Source organism: Nilaparvata lugens, chromosome 5 (genome assembly GCF_014356525.2).
Source record: "Nilaparvata lugens isolate BPH chromosome 5, ASM1435652v1, whole genome shotgun sequence".
Classification (NCBI taxonomy): domain Eukaryota; kingdom Metazoa; phylum Arthropoda; class Insecta; order Hemiptera; family Delphacidae; genus Nilaparvata; species Nilaparvata lugens.
The window spans coordinates 24,722,613-24,743,438 of record NC_052508.1 but is presented as its reverse complement, the minus strand read 5'-3'; the positions used below and the strand labels follow the sequence as shown (position 1 = coordinate 24,743,438).

Below are 20,826 nucleotides of genomic sequence, written 5' to 3'. Positions count from 1 at the left end.
TGAAACTTCAGAGTTTGCGGGAGTGTGATTCATTATGTCAAATATGATAAATGCTAATTAAAAAGTGATAAATGATAAGCGAAAATGCTTAAAAAAGAGACACAAACCGGGACTTACAGTGAAACAGTGATGTGCAAAGTGTTTGGATACTCATACGACAAGGTATTTATACTTAAGTTTTTTATAATGCTCTAGCACCCCCAATGTTTTGTTTTAATTTATTCTTGGCTAGTTTACAGGCTGTGACTTATTTTCCAACCGGCTAAACACATAATATATTTTTGACTAGAAAGTAATAGCAGTTTAGGCTTATAAAATATAATCTCTCTCTGTAAACATGTATTTTTTACAGTACTAATAATATAAAATTTTCTTTAAAACATATAATTTCTCTTATTTAAAGCTATTGATTCCCCAAAAAGTAATACAAATTTCACTTCGCCAGTTTTCCTCAAAACTCGTATAAGTTATCTATAATTTTCAATATGGTTATTGACTTAATTTCAAATAATTATTCAATGAGCTTGGCTCTCATCATCAGTCCCACGTTGGTACGGCATGTTTCTCTGACGTTATTCTTCATATTTAAATAACGATTAGCCTCCTGCTTGGCATCAGTCGGTAAAGCATGAGATTTTGATATAATCATATAATTAGGTCGTGGTTTTCTAATAGGATTCAGTCTTAAAAAATCTTTATAGGCCTAGGTATGGGCTTCTCCTATATCTCTTGTGATTCAATAAAAATAAATGTATATAAATATGATACTTATACTATAGTGTTGAGGAATAAAAAATAAATTGCACACCATAAACATTTCATACATATATTAAACAAATAATGCAAAAAATAGATCGAGGCAAAAAATATATAAAGAGCGATAAAAAATATAATATAAAAATAGAACAATAATTGAAATCAGTAAAATATCACAGGCTAAACTTTATATTCTAGATTTATGGCACGAATCATTACCATGTGCATTTATCTAAAAATCATATGCATTCTTTTGCATGCAGCTGCGATATGCGCTTGCTAATACTTGTCGACTTGGACAACTCAATTAAAAATATGTACTTTAAGATCAGCTTGATAAATTAGCCACTAATAATCCAAATATATATATATTAAAATCGCTAGTACTTAGTAGATTTCTTTATATCGAATATATTTTTTATCTCAGGGTGCAAGATTCGGCACCTGACGGAATAGGTAGAGCCATTCATCTAATGAATTAGATTTATAACAAACTATTGCAAATTGTATTGCAAAAATTAAATATCATATGCATATGTTTTAATAGCCTAGATTTTGTACTTCTTTGATTCAATAGAATTTTCTGAAAATGTATTGATCTATATTTTTCTTTCAATAAAATACCTTTAATACTAATTTTACTTGCGCAAGTATTACTCTTATTAATTTCTTAATTTTTTATGAATTGTATGTTATATTTCGATCTAACTCAAAGATCATAGGGAATTGGAGAATGAAAAATAATGCTAATTTTGTAAAGATCATACCGATTATAATATATTAGGGATATTCACAATGTTGTTTTAGCCAGCTAAAGTGCTATTTGATCGTGACTCTGGATTGTGAACGCCCCATCTAAAACCATTTGCTATTAGCTAACTGCAATAGCGGTCCAAGCAGATAATTTGTGTAACTCGAAGTTTATAGTCTCACTTTTATCATCTATATAGATAGAAATAGAGCCTCAAAATTTTGACATTCAATAACTTTTTTATGTGTGCACTGAATTTGATGATTTTTTTTAGTTGTGTTTGTTATGTTCAGGAGCAGGTTAATGGCCTATCAAAATCATGATCCGACTTCAGGACTCTTTCCTAAAAGGTCCTTCGAAGTTTACATGTAATTCTTACGGGAGAAGATTTGTGACCTGGTCACACACAGAAATAAAAAACAGCTGTTATTATCATTGCGTTATCCAACAGCCGTCGGTAGTTTTTCTCTTTTCTTTCTACTGATTCACAAAATTATAATTCTAATAATAATGCCGCGGTATGAACAACGTCTAAACTTTGGTCGTGAAACTCGAAATGCTGTAAATTTAATTTAAAATATCCAAGGGAAAATCAGCAGCAAGGAGATAATTATGCCATTCAATTTCCCAGCAAGCTGCATTCAACTATATAAAAATACAAACTGCTGTACAACTAACTGAGCAAATAGGAAGTCCATATTGAGATATTAAATACTGATTATTGGATAATTTTCATAAAAATATAGTGCATCAGATTAAGCTAAGACTAAGCACACCTGAGGAGGCGCGGCTTGGTGACAAAGTGTTGATCTTATGGAGATTACCTTATTACACCGTTCCACGCCTTTTCCGATTCAGTGTGTGTGAGTTCTCCCATTCAAACCAATATTAGCAAGAAGCACCTGGATGCAAAATGCCGCATCAGGCCTCCTAAGGTGTGCATCCAGCTAAAGTTTGTCATCAGATGCATTAAATATTTGGCGGTTCGAAGTTCGCCGGGCCAGCTAGTACCAAATAATTATTACCAAAACAAATATGGCCGCCGTTTTAACAGAGTTAGCTAGAGATAGCGGACTCAAACCTGCGCTATCTGCTATCTCGTCTGTTATTACTTTCCTTGCCCTATTACCATAGGTAAGGAAAGTATCGCTTTCCGAAAAAAAATAAGGTAACCCAATTTCTAAATTTCTATACGTTTCAAGGTTCCCTAAGTCCAAAAAAGTGGTTTTTGGGTATTGGTCTGTATGTGTGTGTGGTGTGTGTGTGTGTGTGTGTGTGTGTGTGTGTGTGTGTGTGTTTGTGTGTTTGTGTATGAGTGTATGTGCGTCTGTGTACACGATATCTCATCTCCCAATTAACGGAATGACTTGAAATTTGGAACTTAAGGTCCTTACAATATAAGGATCCGACACAAACAATTTCGATCAAATGCAATTCAAGATGGCGGCTGAAATGGAGAAAATGTTGTCAAAAACAGGGTTTTTCGCGATTCCCTTCAAACGATTTTGATTAAATTTATACTTAAAATAGTCATTGATAAGCTCTATCAACTGCAACAAGTCCCATATCTGTAAAAATTTCAGGAGCTCCGCCCCATCTATGCAAAGTTTGATTTTAGATTCTCAATTATCAGGCTTCATATACAATTTTAACAAGAAAATTCGAGTGGAAAAGATTGAGCATGAAAATCTCTACAATTATTTTCATGTAACATTTTCACCTAAAATTGAAAATAAGCTCGAAATTCGAGAAAATGTGATTATCCAATTCCAAACTACTTGGCAACTGTTGATTCTATTAAATGATCCACTATGAAGAGATAGCAGACCTCGTATGTCTCCAGCGTTATTGTCCTGTCACCAGCTGGCTCAGATATTTGTTTATAAGTAGTAGTAGACTTGAGATGCGTGTGAACACTATAGCGTCAGGTGATCAATTCTCATAACGGCAAGGAAAGTTTTGTGAGTACGCCACACCAGATTTTTTTTCTAATGTACTACTATAGCATTGAGATAACACAGACTTATTAGCAACTAGCAGAAGTTCGACTTAGCAATCTAACTTCAACATTGTGAATACCCCTATACTAGAACCCAAAGTTGTTTTCTGCTTGTTAGTGTGTTCGAAAAAAAACTTTAGAGAGAATTGATCAATCAGCTTCAAATTTAGAACACGATTTCTTTGAACCTTTTTACAGGTCAAGTTCGTTGGTCAACAAAATTGACTCTCTCCTTCGTCCTTTCTCAGGATATAAAAATAACATTGGAAGTGAATAAGAAGAACATTTGTTTTGATTTATCATTTATTAGTCAGCTGTAATTATTAGCATGCTATTTCTGTAATTTTTCCTTTGAAGAAGCTGATGCTATTATTTGGCAGTTCTTACACAGACTGACAGTTAGACTTTATGCGCCGACACATGATTTTAGCTGAATAATACACAACATTAATTTATAAGTTCTATATTAACTCGCTCCCGTTAACGTCTGTATGCCTCTCTGTAACATACACGTAATTAATACTACAGCACTTGCTATGACAATTTTTTCCTTGTTCAAAGTTTTAAAATGTGATTAGAAGCAACTATTTGTGTTCACTAATGCTCGATTATCCAATGTATAGGTACCATACTCATTCATTTCATTTTTGTATAATTTGTTGATACCTTCAAATGTTGAGATCATTGAAACGGTTGTCGATGAGATATCGATGTTCGGGTTTTGCCAATAATTTTCCTTTGAAATTCTGTATTGAAATCATGTATCACCTTATCACCTCCCCATTTGAAAAATGAAGTTGGATTCAAAATGAAGCTGGATTCGAAATGAAGTTGGTTCCATATGACGGATCCAAGATGGCGGACAAAAGTTTATTCTTCAATTGGAATAGGATTCCCATGGAACCTACTACTGTAATTTCATAAATGTAAAATATATATTCAGCTTTTTCCATAATTATTCTCACCAACTCTGTTATTACAAGTTGTGGATTTCAGAGATCAAAATAACAGTTCATAAGTGAGTTCTTCAACTCAGGGGGTCTCCAGTAAAATCTCTATATATAAAAGCGAAATGGCACTCACTCACTGACTGACTCACTCACTCGCAGAACTAAAAATCTACCGGACCAAAAACTTTCAAATTTGGTAGGTATGTTCAGTTGGCCCTTTAGAGGCGCACTAAGAACGGATTTGGAAAAATTTCGACTCTAATGGTGGTTAAAGTTCGTCTTTTAGCATGTATATTCTTCTTATTCCAATCTCTTAATTATAATAAATTGATATGTCCATAGCATATGATAATATGGAACTATAATCTAGAGAGAGTACCTCTTCGAAACAGTTGTTAGCTGGTAACTGAGTTAATAATTTTAAGGGTTGGCATTAAGTTGAGTTGACTTTGTTAGGTTGACACCAAGTTGAAGATTGAAATGGATTTATTGTGGAAGAATTGATTGGGCACTGCTACTTCAATCAGAGCTATTCCTGGGAATATTATATTACTAGCCGTCAGGCTCGCTTCGCTTGCCATATCCGTTTAGCCAGACGTTTAGTCTGGACCCTCGACTGGATCGTCCTAACATATGATCGTCCTACAAATGAAAAATGCAGGCGAGCGAAGCGAGCCTGCTGATCTGATTCTTGGATGATCCAGTCGGGGGTCTAGGAGGCGGAGCCCCCTGGCTAGACGGATACGGCAAGCGAAGCGAGATAGATTTATATATCTATATAAATGAAAATATTGAAACTCAATTTTGACATTCACTACTTTTTCATGTGTGCACCGAATTTGATGATTTTTTTTAGTTGTGTTCGTTATGTTCAGGACCAGGTTAATGGCCTATCAAATTTATAATCCAACTTCAGGACTCTTTCCTGCGGTCCTTCAAAGTTTACAACATGTGATTTATATGGGAGAAAATTTGTGAGCTGGCCACACACAGAAATAAAAATCAGCTGTTATAATCATTGCGTCATACAACAGCCATCGGTTGATATTAGACAAGAGTGTGTGCTGCTCCATAACCGCCCATGTATTCTATTCTATACGCCCCGTCTAAAAACAAAATGACTTTTCTGTGTGCATCCAGCTGAAGTTTGTCATGAGATGCATCAACTATTTGGCGGTACGAAGTTCACCGGGCCAGCTAGTATATATATATATATATATATATATCACTTGTAGCACATAACAGAAGACACTTTAAAGTTTGTAATATGAATTAAAACAGGAGACACAAGTCATAAACACTCAAAAACTTACATTAGAAACGGAAATTTTTGGAAACTGAGTTTCCTTCCTCAACCGAGCAGTGAGTGGGTACAGTTTGAAATCAAACGATCGTGACCACAGAGTACGCACGGAGAGTCAATTGTAGCAGCAGAGACCACAGATTACGCGGTGCAGACGAATGGAGTGAAAAAGGGTACAGTTAGCCTACAGTAGCCTGCAGAAAACTGTAGGCTACCCACTCACTGCTCGGTTGAGGAAGGAAACTCAGTTTCCAAAAATTTCCGTTTCCAAGTGTTTTCAATCTATTTTTGTCTTGTGTCTCCTGTTTTAATTTATATTACAATTTTTCAAGTGTCTTCTGTTATGTGCTATATATATATATATTATATATATATATATATATATATATATATATATATATATGTAAAAGAATTAACCGGGTACATCCGTTTGTTTTGACTTACTTGAGTCTGACGTTTCGTCGCCATCGCAAACGACATCTTCTGAGGGTGGCGTCGAGATCCACACTCCACAGTGTGGATCTCGACGCCACCCTCAGAAGATGTCGTCTGCGATGGCGACGAAACGTCAGACTCAAGTAAGTCAAAACAAACGGATGTACCCGGTTAATTCTTTTACATATAATATATCCATCCGCGAAACACTCAAATGTAATATATATATATATATATATATATATATATATATATATATATATATATATAATGTTTGCATAATATTCTAACTTTAATTTTGTGCAGATGAGCATTAATAACCAAAAATGCAATTGATTCTTCATTACTTATTAATTTCAATATCTATAATCACACTATTTTTTCTATTTTATTTGAGATTTCGATGAATGTGTGATGATCTTTGGGCATTGATAAACTTTGATTATTCGCAAATCTCTCCAAGATATTCGGATCAGCGTTTCATATCTCAATCAGTAAACGGATGAACACACCTGACTCCCTCTCATATCACTGAGGATTATTTCAACAAAGTAAAAAGAGGGAAGGATAAGATAGCGGATGAGGAAAAGGGGAGAAAGAGGAAAGATCCTGATGTGAAGGTGTGAATAACAGCTCCCTTGAGATTGAATTCCTCTCAAAGCAAAAATAATCCGTGCGGGGGATGTTTCGAATATCATTTTCCCTTTTAGGGAATTTACATTCATTAGCTATGTTTTTTCTATTACTCAGCTACTTAAATACTCTGCTACATGAATTTTTCTCATTTCAGAATGTATATATTGAGGGTTTGAAAGTCTGACCTCTCAAGCATCTACCTAACGAATATCAATGAGCCATAGGGTTTCAGTCTCCCAAAAACTCATTATTTGAAGACCATTATGGGAAAAATTTTCAAATATCCTTTCAATACATCAATTACTGTTCAATCCAAATGATCCTTCGAATTCTCCATGGAAAGTTTTTCATGTTCAAATTTATTTGCAAAAAGTATTTTATTTTTTCTGATTGTTTTAAACAATCACTACTATTCCCCGCGCATTTCTTCTATGGTCATGATAACATTGGATGGTTTGAAAATGAAAACTAAAAAACGTTTGGACCTGATCAAGCCAAACAATGCTCGCGATATCTCTAATTGAATCAGAGAAGCAGCCATGGCGATCTCAGTTCGATTTGGGGGAGAAAGAAGCAGAGCAGCATCATTGCTGGATGAGGCCATCATCCATTGCCAGCCTGGATCCGTCAATAAGCTACTACATTCGTGTGTGAAATCGGATTACCCGTCAGCCCGGCATTGCTACTACTTCTTCATTCGATCTGCGTTTGCAGCGAGTTTATACATTTTCGCTGTGGAGATGAGCAATGGAGAATGCCGAACACAAAGCAGCAGCAACCCAAATTCGTTTCCCATTCAATGGGATGGCATTCGGGGACTTCTTTTGCCGCTAAACCAGACAGATTTTCAAATTTGTATTCACATAGTCTGCTTACTGTAGCTGCGATCAAGCACGCCGTTTATACACGTCATTAACGCTACTTGTTTCTCAACCAAAATGATTGCGTGAAACGCAATTAGAATAATGGAGACGTTATCATAATAGAATCACTTTAATCTCTCAACGGTCCCTTGGCACTCAATTTTAAATTTCAACCAATGAAGAGCTCTTGTCATTCTTCTGCAACTTGGAGTATATATCATCAACGTTCATTGTGGAATAATTATTAACTTATCCAAGAAACAGTTATCGAACGAGTTCCTAGTATGAACCAGAGTAAACTTCTATAATGAAGTATCCTATAGCAGTTTATTATGGAACAGCATATATAATGAGTTCAATCATATCGATTCTTTATTCCGAGGTTTGAACGTACAGCTTTTGGGTTATGTATGTATATTCAATGTTAATTAGCCTACTACTTTCGAATGATGCGCCCAATCAACTACAAATCTGAAACATATATTATACTCTTAGAGCTTCCATACAAATAGAAATAGTTGGTCAGTCAAATTGAGCCAATCCTCCAGCAATTGCAAAGCAATATAGGATGAAAATAATTTCAGGTTACATATTTTTATTCATATCGTAACGATATAAAAAAAAATATATTTTTTAGGTTTTCAACCATCCTCGGTAAATTGAGAATCAATATGTAAAATTTTCAAATTATTCAGTCCAGTAGTTGAGACTTGATAATGTGTCATTCATGAATGTCCTATCCCGTACGTGTATAACTCGACTCTTTCCTTTATAATAATAATAATAATGGGCAATTTTATGTACAATAGAACGGCTTAAGCCTTTGTATATTGCAGCTGTCAATGGAGATCAATTAATGTATCAATCATATTAAAAGTGTCAAGAATCTCTTATCTGGCTTCTTGCAGAGATTTTATTTTATTTTTGAATAAATTTGAATGTTCAAAGAAGTCGATTCTATTGGCCAAACGGTTGCCTAATGTGATACATATTTCAAGAGGCGATGTATAACTTCTCACATAGGCATGAAACTTATGGAAGTTCCTGAAGTTGCGTGTGGGTACTACAATTCCAACTTCATGATTGCCAACTTTCAGGTGTCCATGAAGGCATTTGTGCAGAAATGTAGCATCAAGCTTCTCCCTTCGCCATTCCAGAATTTCCAGGTCAACTTCACGACAAAACTGGCTGTAGGATAGATGCTGCATATTTGGTTGAAGGCGCTTCAACATCAGACGCACAAATCTCCTTTGAACGGATTCAATCTTTTCGGTTGTGATCATTCTTTCTCTATTCCAAATTTCAGAAGCATATTCTAAGTGACACCGAACTAGGGACATGAAAAGAGTCGTAACAGTTTTAGGGTATTGGAAGTCCCTCCCTATCCATCTCAACATGCCTAGTTGTCTTCTCGCCTTTGAAACAATGTTGTTAACATGCGCCGTAAAAAGAAGCTTACTGTCTAATGTTAATCCAAGATCCAATACACTGCTGACTCGCTGTATAATGACGTCCGAAACTTTGTACTGCAATCTTGTAGTATTAGTCTTCCTCGAGAAGGTCATCACGAACGTCTTGTTCACATTGATGGGCATTGAATTTTTCTTTGACCATCTATGGACGTTGTTTATATCATTCTGTAATGACAGGGAATCATCTCTGGACATGATTTTTCTGAATATCTTGAGGTCATCAGCATACATCAACGCCTCACATTCAAGATTACTGACAACATCATTCAAGAACAAATTGAACAGCAAAGGGCCAAGATTAGAACCCTGTCGAACCCCTGAAGTTGCTACAATGTTCTGCGAAGTACTGCTGCTGAAACTAACGTGAAATGACCTGTTCTGGAGATATGATGCAGTCCAGTTGACAAGCATCTGATTGAATCCAACACTGGACAGTTTACTGAGTAGAATCTCGTGTGGCATTTTATCAAACGTTTTCTCCAAATCTAGATAGATAACATCCACCTGCTCCTGATGCTCCACACACGGTCCCAAAAATGATAGGAAGTTTGCCAGGTTTGAGGTAGTAGATCTACCCGACATGAATTCATTTTGATTGTCACCTATACATTACAGCTTTACATTATTGTAAATATGCTTGTGAACAATCCTCTCCATTATCTTTGGAAATGAATTCAAGACTGAGAAAGGACGGAAATTCTTTATGTCATTTGACCTTGCCTTTTTGAGAATTGGAACTACAACAGAGTGAGTGCTTCTATGATTCAGGGAAAATTCCCAGTAACAAACTTCTTCGAATAATAGCAGTGAGTATGGGGGAGATAAAGCAGATTATTCCTTTAACAATGAAGGCTGGTATTCCATCAGATCTCGGGGAAGATTGGCTGTTCAACAAGTTGATCTCCTCAATTACTGATTCCTCCTGGACATGGGGAACTCCAAATTAATGATGATGAGCTTGACTCAATATTAAAATTGCTGTGAGCAACCATGTGTGTTTGCTTTTGATAGAGTGAGACAAAATAATTCTCAAAATTCTCAGTGATTTCATGAGGGTTAGATATGACATTCCCATCAACAGCTATGGAGGAGGGACAGGTCTGACAAACTTCCAAAACTTTCTTGGATCAGATTGCAAGAATATCTCGGTATTACGAGTCATCAATTTTCTTTCATGGTGTAGTTGGCGTTTGACTTGAGCACCAAGAACTGAGAATTCTCTGTAGTCATTCTGAAGGATACTCCTCTTGTAGATCTTGAATGCTTTCATTTCAGCTTTGATTAGCCGTATCAATCTGAATGAAAACCATTAAAGAAAGCCCGTTTGTACAGATCTATACTTTGGAATTTTATTATCCATTGCTCTTTTCACTACATCAGTCAGAGTTTTAGCAGCATCATTCAGATCATCATAATTCATAATTTTATGCCAGTTGGTGTCTCTGATATCCTCATACAGCATTCTATAGTCTACCTTCCTGTAGCAATATCCTATGATAGAGGGTGATGATTGCGAAATTGAATTGAACCCTTCAATTTTCACAGAAAATAGAGGATGGTGTACATCAGGAGCTACAAACGGTGCAGTAGAATGAGAAACACGTACATCCTTCAAATTACTCAGTACCAGATCCAGAACTCTATCATCGCTTGCACTTCTGTTGTACTGGTCCAGGCAGTTTCCCTCAACAAATTGTAGTAAGACTTCTGCTCTCCTCAAAGAATGATTAAGGGCACGAGGCACAAGCGAATGATTTGCCCAATGCACCGCACCCGCATTAAAGTCCCCCAACACCAACAAGTCCATAGGCTTCTCCACAAGAATCACACTCAGTCTCTCCAGATAAGTCCTGAATGAATCCAACTGGAAACTGGGAGGAATGTAGTGGCATGCAACCAAGATATGCTGTCCAGATAGTCTCAACTCAATCCACACCACTTCAGGAATCAGTTCAAGGTCAAATCTCCTAATTGCAGGTATGGCCTTTTTCACAGCCAGCAGAGAACTTCCTCCTCTAGTTTGACCTGTCACCTCATACAGCCTATCAGCTCTAAAAACATTACAGCTGGGAGGGAAAAAGTCTAAGCTGCTGTGCCGATCAGCTAGCCATGTTTCAGTCAAGGCAACCACATCATAATCACAACTCACAACTGAAGCAAAAAAAACGATCGATTTCGTTCTCATTTCAATGTGAGATAATACTTAATGAAGCCTATGAAAGTATACTGATTACGATTATTCTAATAGTTAGATGATGTATAAGGTAGGCTGTTTGAATGGAAAAAAGTTGTGATTAAATAAGTATCATAAATTATTCAGAATTGATGTTTAGAGCCACTGAGCTGCACGAGAGTATCTATTCAGCATTCAGCGAGCTGTTCAGCTGTTCGTCTCTCTTACGCTGGCCACTAACGGTTGAACAAGCATGCACATACACTAGATCAGCCACCGGCTTCTAACATAGAATGAACAATCAATAACAATAAATAAACTATTAAAAAATTACAATTCATAATGATAGAGGAATAATTTAGAGCATCAAAGAAAATTAAACAACATAAATTGGGAATACAAAAGCCTAACCTCGAAAAATTTTGCTTGAAGTGTTTTGCTATGAGTACAGCAGTAATGACAAAAAATGTGGAAAGACTGTGCATGTGCATGCTCGTTTAACCGTTAGTAACCAGCCTATTAGTTATCGAAAAAAATCATTACTCCTAAAGAAAATAGTAATCATTGCATAAATGGTTTTTTGATATTTCCGCGTTTTGAAACCTTTTCCGTAGATCATCAGCAAAAGTCACAAAAATACGATCAGCAGTCCTGTATGTTTCTCTGAGATCAGAGAAATGTATGATTTCCAAGTTTGTAGCCACCATTATCCTCATTAACAGGGCAACTCATCAATTAGGCTTGATCATTATCGCTGTAACTGAGCCCTGGGTGATTGCGATAAGAGCCACTGGTCTGACAGAGTCAGTGCACAGCTAAATTTCAAGCGGGCTTGCTTTGAAGGGTATCGTTTCGCGACATCACAACTACTCGAGTTCTGTGTCCGAGTTCACTTCATTAGTGGTGTCTGCTCATTCCCTCACACACACTCTCTCTCTCTCTCTCTCTCTCTGTTTTCATCTCTCTCTGTCACTGTTCAGTCGTAGCTCACTAGCTCGTTCCCTGACCTGGCGCACTGCATCTCTATCTAATTGTAATCAGCAATACAAACGGACCCCGAAACAGGTCACCGGTCAACGCTGATCAGAAACTTCACCTGCGCTAATTGCTGACACAAAATGTAAATCGCTCTGCTTCTCACGCAGATCACTCCGCCCTTCAATAATTATTGAGTGAGCCACATGATTTGTCCAACTCATATCTCACTGTACTGAAAACAACATTCACACCACTCTTTTTGAAAATTACAGTTCTAAGTGGTGACCAACAAGCCCAAGAAGCTGGGAACGCCGAGAATAGTGTATAGTGTAATAGTGTATAATAGCTATATACCCTCATATTACCCTGATATTATTCCCTATTGATAAATGATATTGAAACAAATTTTGAAGTGTTCTGAACTATCAACTTCGAAAATCACAGTAATCTTTCTTTGTAAACAAAGAGAGTAACCAGCTGATACTGAGAATAGACTTCAATCAGGACCTCCTAAATACCGGACCTGAGAATACAAACAAGATGGCCGCCGCAGTTGGTTGACTAACTTACTGCCATCAGCTAGGTTTCAGCTCTCTCTCTAATAACTCATTAATGTTCGAAATTATTTCTAAGAATTTACAAAAGGTTCTTATTAAACAAGTAATCATTTGATAGGGTAACTGGACTTTATTTATTATCATGCACATAGCATTCAAGTGCATTCTCTTGCATGTGAATTCACATGCACATAGCTTATAATATTATCCTTACTGTATTTTATTCTAGCCTAAGAATTCAATGTTCTCAATTTTCGCGACTTTGCTTGCTTGAGCAACTGATTATCATTCTTCATGTTGCAGTAATTGTTTAGAAATATATTGCCCAATGCCTTTACACATGATTTAATCATGTGTGATATTATGGACCGCCTTAACCAGCCGAGAAGAAAGAAGTGTAGTACGATGAAATCTGAGCAGTGTGTCAGAAGTTATAAGTGTTTGAAATTTTGATCCTTGAGGTGTCCTTAAGCGCGCCTCTCCACTAGGAAATACTGAAATGAAGTGCATCTAACGGGTGATTCTCATAGAACATAATTTCATGAGCTTATGTCATTGTGCAAAATATCAATGTGAAGACTATGTAGTTGGTGATGATGGTTGAAGCTGAAAATTAGGTGTTTTTCACAATACAAGGAGCATTGTTGTCAGATGTGCCTGGAAATCTATATAAGATAGAGCGCTCTACCTGATCTCAGATTGTAGAGCACAAAAATACGTCCAGAGGGATCTTGAATTATACATCTAAGTGATAACAATCGGAAGATATTGTTGATCTTGTTGATCAGAAACTAAAATTAATCAGAATTGATTTTTTCTTCAAATTTCACTCATTTTTGAAAAATCATAACTCAGTACTCATTGGGGATAGAGAGTTCCAAATGATCTCATTCTATTTAGAACTTCATAATCTAGAAAAAAGGCGGGAGCAAATTTATCTGTCCGATTACGAGATTTGGCAGAAATAGCTGAAAACTGGAAAATGAGCCGAAAATACGAGGTTTTTGGGCCAACCTGTATCTAGCACAAGGAAATTTTGCATGAAGAAATTGGTTCTGGACTTCTCTTATGTACTCAAATAATATATTAAAAAATCAGAACTACAATATAAATTGCAAGCACACCCTCTTTTCTATGTCTATATTGACTGGACTATTAGAGGAATCATATATCTTAAATAAAATAATAGAAAAGAATAAAGTAAAAACTTATTCTATTCTATAAAGTTGATAGTATTCGATGCGAGAAACAACTTGGAGAATTTCAGAAGAGAAATGTTTTCAAGAACCCTGTTGCACAGCCTAATGTCAACTCTATAGGAGCTCAATGGGAATGGAACTCCACAGTTAATACTGATTCAATTCATCGTTATTTCGACTTACGTGAGCCGTTCTCAGCTAGAAATCGACATGAGAAGGCATGCTTTCACAAACACGTTCTTGGAATCGTACTGAAACACGACCCTCACCCTTCTCATGTATCATCCATAAGTCGCACACTAACATCGAATTAGTTAATCAATCATAAATGTGTAGGAGAGAAACGTTATAGCAAAGCTTCAGTTTCATGGAAGTCATCGGAATAGGAATGAACATTCTGAATATGACAGAAGAAAAACGTTCAACAAAATTTCAGTTCCCGAGAACTCATACAACAAGAAATCCAAAACCTTTTGAATCCAACTATTAGCTTTCAAAGTTCGAATCAGAGCCGAATACTGCTACAGTACTCATTGTTCAATCTTGAAAATATGGTGATAATAGTTACTTGGAAACGCTCCGTTCTGATAATTACTGCTGTCCTCATTTCGATCATAATTATTTTTACTGAGGTCAAGACTGACTGATTCGTCATGAATTTTCAATAGCTCTCAAACTCTCAACAACCATGATTCTCGAGTACAGTTCTGACATTTAGTGAACAACTACTTTCCTGAAGCATAGCGCGAATGGAGAATAATATTCCAATGACAATTATCAGGTGCCGGTATCCAACAATCAAGAACATGACTTGTGAAAGAGAATCATTCTCTTGAAATTTCCAAAAAAAAAATATTAGGAGATATAATTCTGTTCTTTTATGAGAAGTATTCAATTATCAGATGGGAGAATCAAAATAAGCTCAAGAATCGAGTTTTACAATTTTTAAAATAATATAGATGAGATGCAACAGTACACGGAGAGTATAATATAAGATAGTGTTAAACCTAAATCAGCACAGTGGCACAGCTTCGGCCAACACAGCTCGATAGTGGACAGATCATGACTATCGCTAACAAGTCTGCATTAAATTAAAGTTCTACAGTTAATTTATAAATTTCAAGGAGTGGATTCTACTGTGATTATTTTTAGCATTTCATATATCAAGCAAACATTCCAGGGGAAACATAAATATTATTAAAAAAAATGTTATGCGGAGTTGTTATCGATTCATTATTATTTACAGTAATGCAGACAACAGGTTTCTCTTTATATGTCTCCTTGATATATGCAATGATAACAATAATCACAACAGAAGACACTCTTGATACAAACAAATCAGCTCATCAGAATCATTCATTCTCTCCACAGGAGACATTCATAGCAATCCAGTGTCACTGATTCATAACAAATGAATGAAATTAGTACATCTGTTTGATAGGCTTACCACCTTGGCATGTACGGCGCTGATTACGTGTGGATCATCCAGGGCCAGGGAGGAGGCCTTGATGAGAGCGAGCCCTGGTGGAAGAGCGACGCCTCGCATCGCAGGGCGTCTTCGTCTTGCAGCCACAATCAGCTGCTTGACGCAGTTGAGGGCCTCATATTGGTGTCGAGCCACTACACTGCGGTCGATGGTAATCCCACCATCTCTGGAATGGTATGTAGCCAAACGGAATAATAATGTTGTTTCTCAGTACACTGGATATCGCATGCAATAACCATGAACGAGCATGATAACAGTTATTCCGTACAATATCAGAGAATATTCCAGAGAATATCATCTGTTAATAGAAGATCACGTCTTCATGATGTTTCATAGGAAAAACTTTCAAATAGCCTACGTTTCAATGTACATAGCATATACAAGCCTGGATAATATGATCTTGAAAATCGATGAACAAATAGAAAATAATGTCATCAAACATCTATTGGTAGAGGATACTATAATCTTTCTGCTATATGAGAAGAACTCAGATTCAGTTTGGAACAGTATACTTGATATCGCATGCAAGAACCATGAACGAGTCTAATATATAATTTATAAGTCTGAAATAATATTCTGGTATTGAGAATTAATAAACAAACATTTTAAACGAAAATTTTTCCAGTCAATACAGGATCACGTTGCCTATTCATTAAATGCAGAGAAAATTTCGGAATAGATGACAGACAATAATATTATATTAAATTGAGTATCGATTTCCATGTAATCCTCTCAACACAGTTTTTCTGGGAAATGTAAGAATATTATATTTTCCCAAGCTTCATAATCTACTTGTATACTCAATTCTACTTTGAACTCTGCACTCTACTCTTAGCACTTCTAATGATACACAATAATTCACTAGACTTGAAAAACAAAGTTACAAATTGTATAAAAAATATTCACCTCTGTCACTATTAGTACAAGAAAAGCTCAAGAGTTATAGAGAGTTATTAGGACTTTTCCGCTTATTCCTTTTTGAGAAATGTGTGTTCGTTGGAAACCTCATAATTTTTCAAAGTATGCTTGAACAGAATTATCGCTCGTGAAGTCTCTTGTTAACTCAGTTCTCTATAATCATAATAATGGAAACTATGTATGTCTTGCTCATTATAACGGATAAATTAAATTTATAACGTCAATTGTATTCATGGAAAATTCATATGAATAAGTTCGATAAATCGTGCTCAAATCGATGTTCAATCAATTCTAATGAAAATGAAGTGATCCTATACTAGCCTAAATGAACACTATGATTTGAAAATTTACATTGTGAAAAAATGTGGAATTTGTTTCTATTGTGTTGGAATAGAAGCGATATTGTCAGTTCAACATAATTTGTTTGAGCCAATCTAATGTTTCAATGTTTGAAAGGCATCATCATCAGTAGTCTTTTTGGTTACCACTGGCTTAACCAAGTAATAGCCTACCATTTATTATGACGATGCCTTGAAGTGCATTGAAACTTCAGTTTGGCTCAAATGAATTATTTAGAACTTACATTATAACTTTTATTTTTACCTTCAAATATGATTTTCTTTTGATTGGGATATTGATGAGAATTTCAAACTCATAGAACATTTTGTCACCACCAAGAGGTGCAATTTATTAATTGAACGAGCGTTAGCGAAGTTCTCACTTTTGACTTACTAGAGCTCAAAGTCGTTTTCTGTCTGTTAGTATGTTCGATAAGAACTTTAGAGAGAATCGGTAAATCAGCTTCAAATTTTGAACACGAATTCTTCGAAACTTTTTGGAGATCAAGTTCGTTTGAACTTGACAAAATTGACTCACTCCTTCATCCTTCTCCATGATATAAAAATATAATTGAAAGTTTATGAGAAAAAAGTTGTTCTGATTTATCATTTATCAGTCTGCTGGAATTATTTGCATGCTATTTCTGTAATTTCCATTCATTTGAAGAAGCTGATGCAATTATTTGGCAGTTGTCAATCAGACTGTTAGACAGACGGACTTTAAGCGTTGACACATGATTTCAGCTGAATAATACAGAACATTAATTTATAAGATATATATTAACTCGCTTCAGTTAACGTGTGTGTTCCTGTCTGTAAAGTACACGTAATTAATACTACTTGTCATAGCACTTGCTATGACAATTTTTCTTTTGTTCAAAGTGTTAAAATGTGATTAGAAGCTACTTTAATGTTAACTAATACTCGATTATTCAATGTATTGGTACCATACTCATTCATTTCATTTTTGTATCATTTATTAGTACCTTCAAATATGTTGAGATCATTGGAACGGTTTGAGATATGGATGTGCGGGTTTCGCAATTCATTTTCCTTTGAAATTCTGTATCGAAATCATGACCACATTACCATTTCAAAAAATTGAGTTGGATTCAAAATGAAGCTGGTCTCGAAATTGAGTTGGATTCATACATGACGGATCTGAGATGGAGAACAAAAGTTTTGAAACGACACAGAGTTTTTTTTTCAATTGGAATAGGACTCCCATGGAACCTACTACTCCAATATCATACTTGTAAAATATATTTAGCTATTTCCATAATAATTCTCACCAATTCTGTATGATTACAAGTTGCGGATCTCATTGATCAATACATCAGTTCATGAGCGAGTTCTTCAACTCTAGTATCAATTTTATTTTATTCCATTCAAAATTGATACTCATTGTGGTGAAACTTCATTCTCCGGTCATAATTTCCCCTTTTATATTGATTAATCTTACCTATCCTATTCATTTATCATTATATAATTGATTTTCATCTTCCTACCTTGATATTTCAAATCTAGTGGAAAAAATATAGTTTCACACATCAAACTGAACAGTTTGTATAGTCAAGTAACAAGCTGAAGGAATTTCCTGTTACTGTATATCAATCATGATCATCTTTGCATTGTGGGTATATTACTTACGTATTAATACCCCAAGTTATTTGGCACAAAAATATCAGAAAGAAAACCTCATCTAATATAGTTGAAGGTATCTATAGATATTATCTACTTCCTGGTTGAGCACTGTAAATAAGAGCTATGATATTACTATTACTGTACTATCAGAATAAAACACTATAGTCTACAGTGATAGTCACTTTATACAGTCATTAGTAATATCAGTTACTGATACAAAATAAATAATTGTTGATTCTCATTCATAATGATGGATTATTTCTGGGTTAATATATTCATCCTAATAATAATATTATGATTCTTTCCATTATAGTTGAGTGAGGCATTTTCGTAATCTAGATGGAATATTCTGGTGGTTCATTATATTTGGCATCAGAGCGGATAAATATATCAATATAAATGTTTGTTGATTCTCATTCGTAATGATGAATTATTTCTCGGTTATACTACGAGATTTTATTTATCTTATTAGATAGTTCAGTTTATGATAGTTGGAAGCTGATGAAGCTATCTCTGCAAAATGATGACAAAGATATCTGAACAATGTTTATCAGGTGTTGTTACTTAATAATGTGAATCTCGTCACTACAGATACATAGAATCCGCGACAAGAAACGGACGTTCTACAAATGAACAACACTCTACTATTTCAAAGTAGAAAAAAATAATTCCATAGCAGAAATACGTCATTCATTTTCAATAATATAATTTGATCCGCCTGTGAACAAAGCATAATATCGTAAGATAGTATCTATTTGAACACTTGCAAATTTGGAGACACTTCCTGAAGTTTGCTTCCTCATTCCGTATGATGATAAACTCTCGTGGATAAGGGAAGCTCTGATCGAAGCTTTATGCTCTTTTTCAGAGTAATGATGAGTTTTTGAAATCATTGTCTCGTCCACTCAGTCAATTTGCTCATCAAACGTATGATGCTGTGTGGGCCATCGCTCTGGCACTGAGAGGTGCAGGACATCATCTCGCTAGCTATGATTACTCCAGGGCAGATATGGCTCGGTGCTTTGCCTGTAGACTTGAAAGGCTTCAATTCCTTGGAGCTTCAGTAAGTACCTGCTCCACCAAGTACCATTATACTTTTTTATGATAGGAATGGTCGGAGATATAAACGATTCTAAGCTAAGAATTCTGATTCAGGATTGTAACAGGGATGATGATGATGATGATGATGAGAGATGGCTTAACCTGCTCTTCTAGACGTATTTCAATAAATACTAAACATCTATTTTGAAGCTTATAGATGTTTGTTGGATGAGCTAGTCTCACCCACAGTATAGCCAGGCTAGTCTCAGTCATATTATAGCCGAAAAATAACACTCTCTGTTAGTTCTCATCAAGCGAATTCGGATGAATATCAATTTGAAATATAGGATGATTACCGGGAGAAGGATGTTTTTGCATTGTGCAGTGATAGGCAAGTATTCTGGCATGTATTGAGAGTATGCAGCTGGGAATCCAATAGCTACATAGGACAAAGTTGGAAGTCTCATTAACATTCTGGGTGTAGGACATTAACAAACGTGATGGTTGGGCATTACTAATAAGACATTTTGAAGCTAACAATGAATCCGCGACACACGGACCCACCAAAACTCCGAGGAAATCAATGTTAGAAAGCAAGGCTGTCATCCATGCTATTCCACTTTTGCTATCAAGATTGTGTGGATTCTTGGATTACAGAAAGCATTGTATGTGGAGAATTAGTTTTAGCTCGGATTTTGAATGTTATAGCCTTTTCAAAAACATCCGTTTCACGGTAATCACCTTTATAGCCTTTATCAAAAACAGTTATAGCCTTTTCAAAAACATCCGTTTCTCGGTAATCACCCTATGAGGGAAGAAAATCTTTGGATTCCATATTTTGTTCAAAACTAGTGGTTAAGAATATAATGTGGATATTTCTGGTTGGAACTCTTTATATTGTCTATACAATCATCCCATAGATAATAAGTGTCTTCAATGAAAAACTATGAGAATGGGGTTGTAGTGTCTCAGTACCAATATTAATGGCTGGTGAATATTTCCTCAAAACTACAATCTCTTTTGAGACTCATTAGGTGAGTGAATGTAAGTGTAGGCTATTCTATTCTTGTATTTTTGTCATTGTTGTATTTTCAGGGTCCAGTCAAATTTGACGGTGCGGATCGTATTGGAATCACAGCCTTCTATCAAGTTCAAGGTAAAAACATGAGTCAATTAATATAAATTTACACTCCTTTTTCTCCAAAGTCAAAGTCTTAATCATGAATTAGAAATATTACTCATCCATGATAGTATTTCCTGTTTCAATTCATTACAAGGTTTGATATTATTGATGTGATTGGATTTTGATGTATGTGCAGCTACTTAC

General features: G+C 35.5%; 1 protein-coding gene across 2 annotated transcripts in view; it reads left to right on the top strand.

The window, feature by feature from the left end:
- Positions 1–20,826, top strand: part of LOC111051975 (gamma-aminobutyric acid type B receptor subunit 2) — a 186,640-nt gene that overhangs the window by 154,146 nt on the left and 11,668 nt on the right. For both annotated transcript variants that reach the window (XM_039428014.1, XM_039428013.1), the window contains 3 exons: positions 15,514–15,732; positions 19,327–19,521; positions 20,595–20,655. In XM_039428014.1, coding sequence (XP_039283948.1) covers positions 15,514–15,732; positions 19,327–19,521; positions 20,595–20,655 — 475 coding nt within the window. The remainder of the gene's footprint in view (positions 1–15,513; positions 15,733–19,326; positions 19,522–20,594; positions 20,656–20,826) is intronic.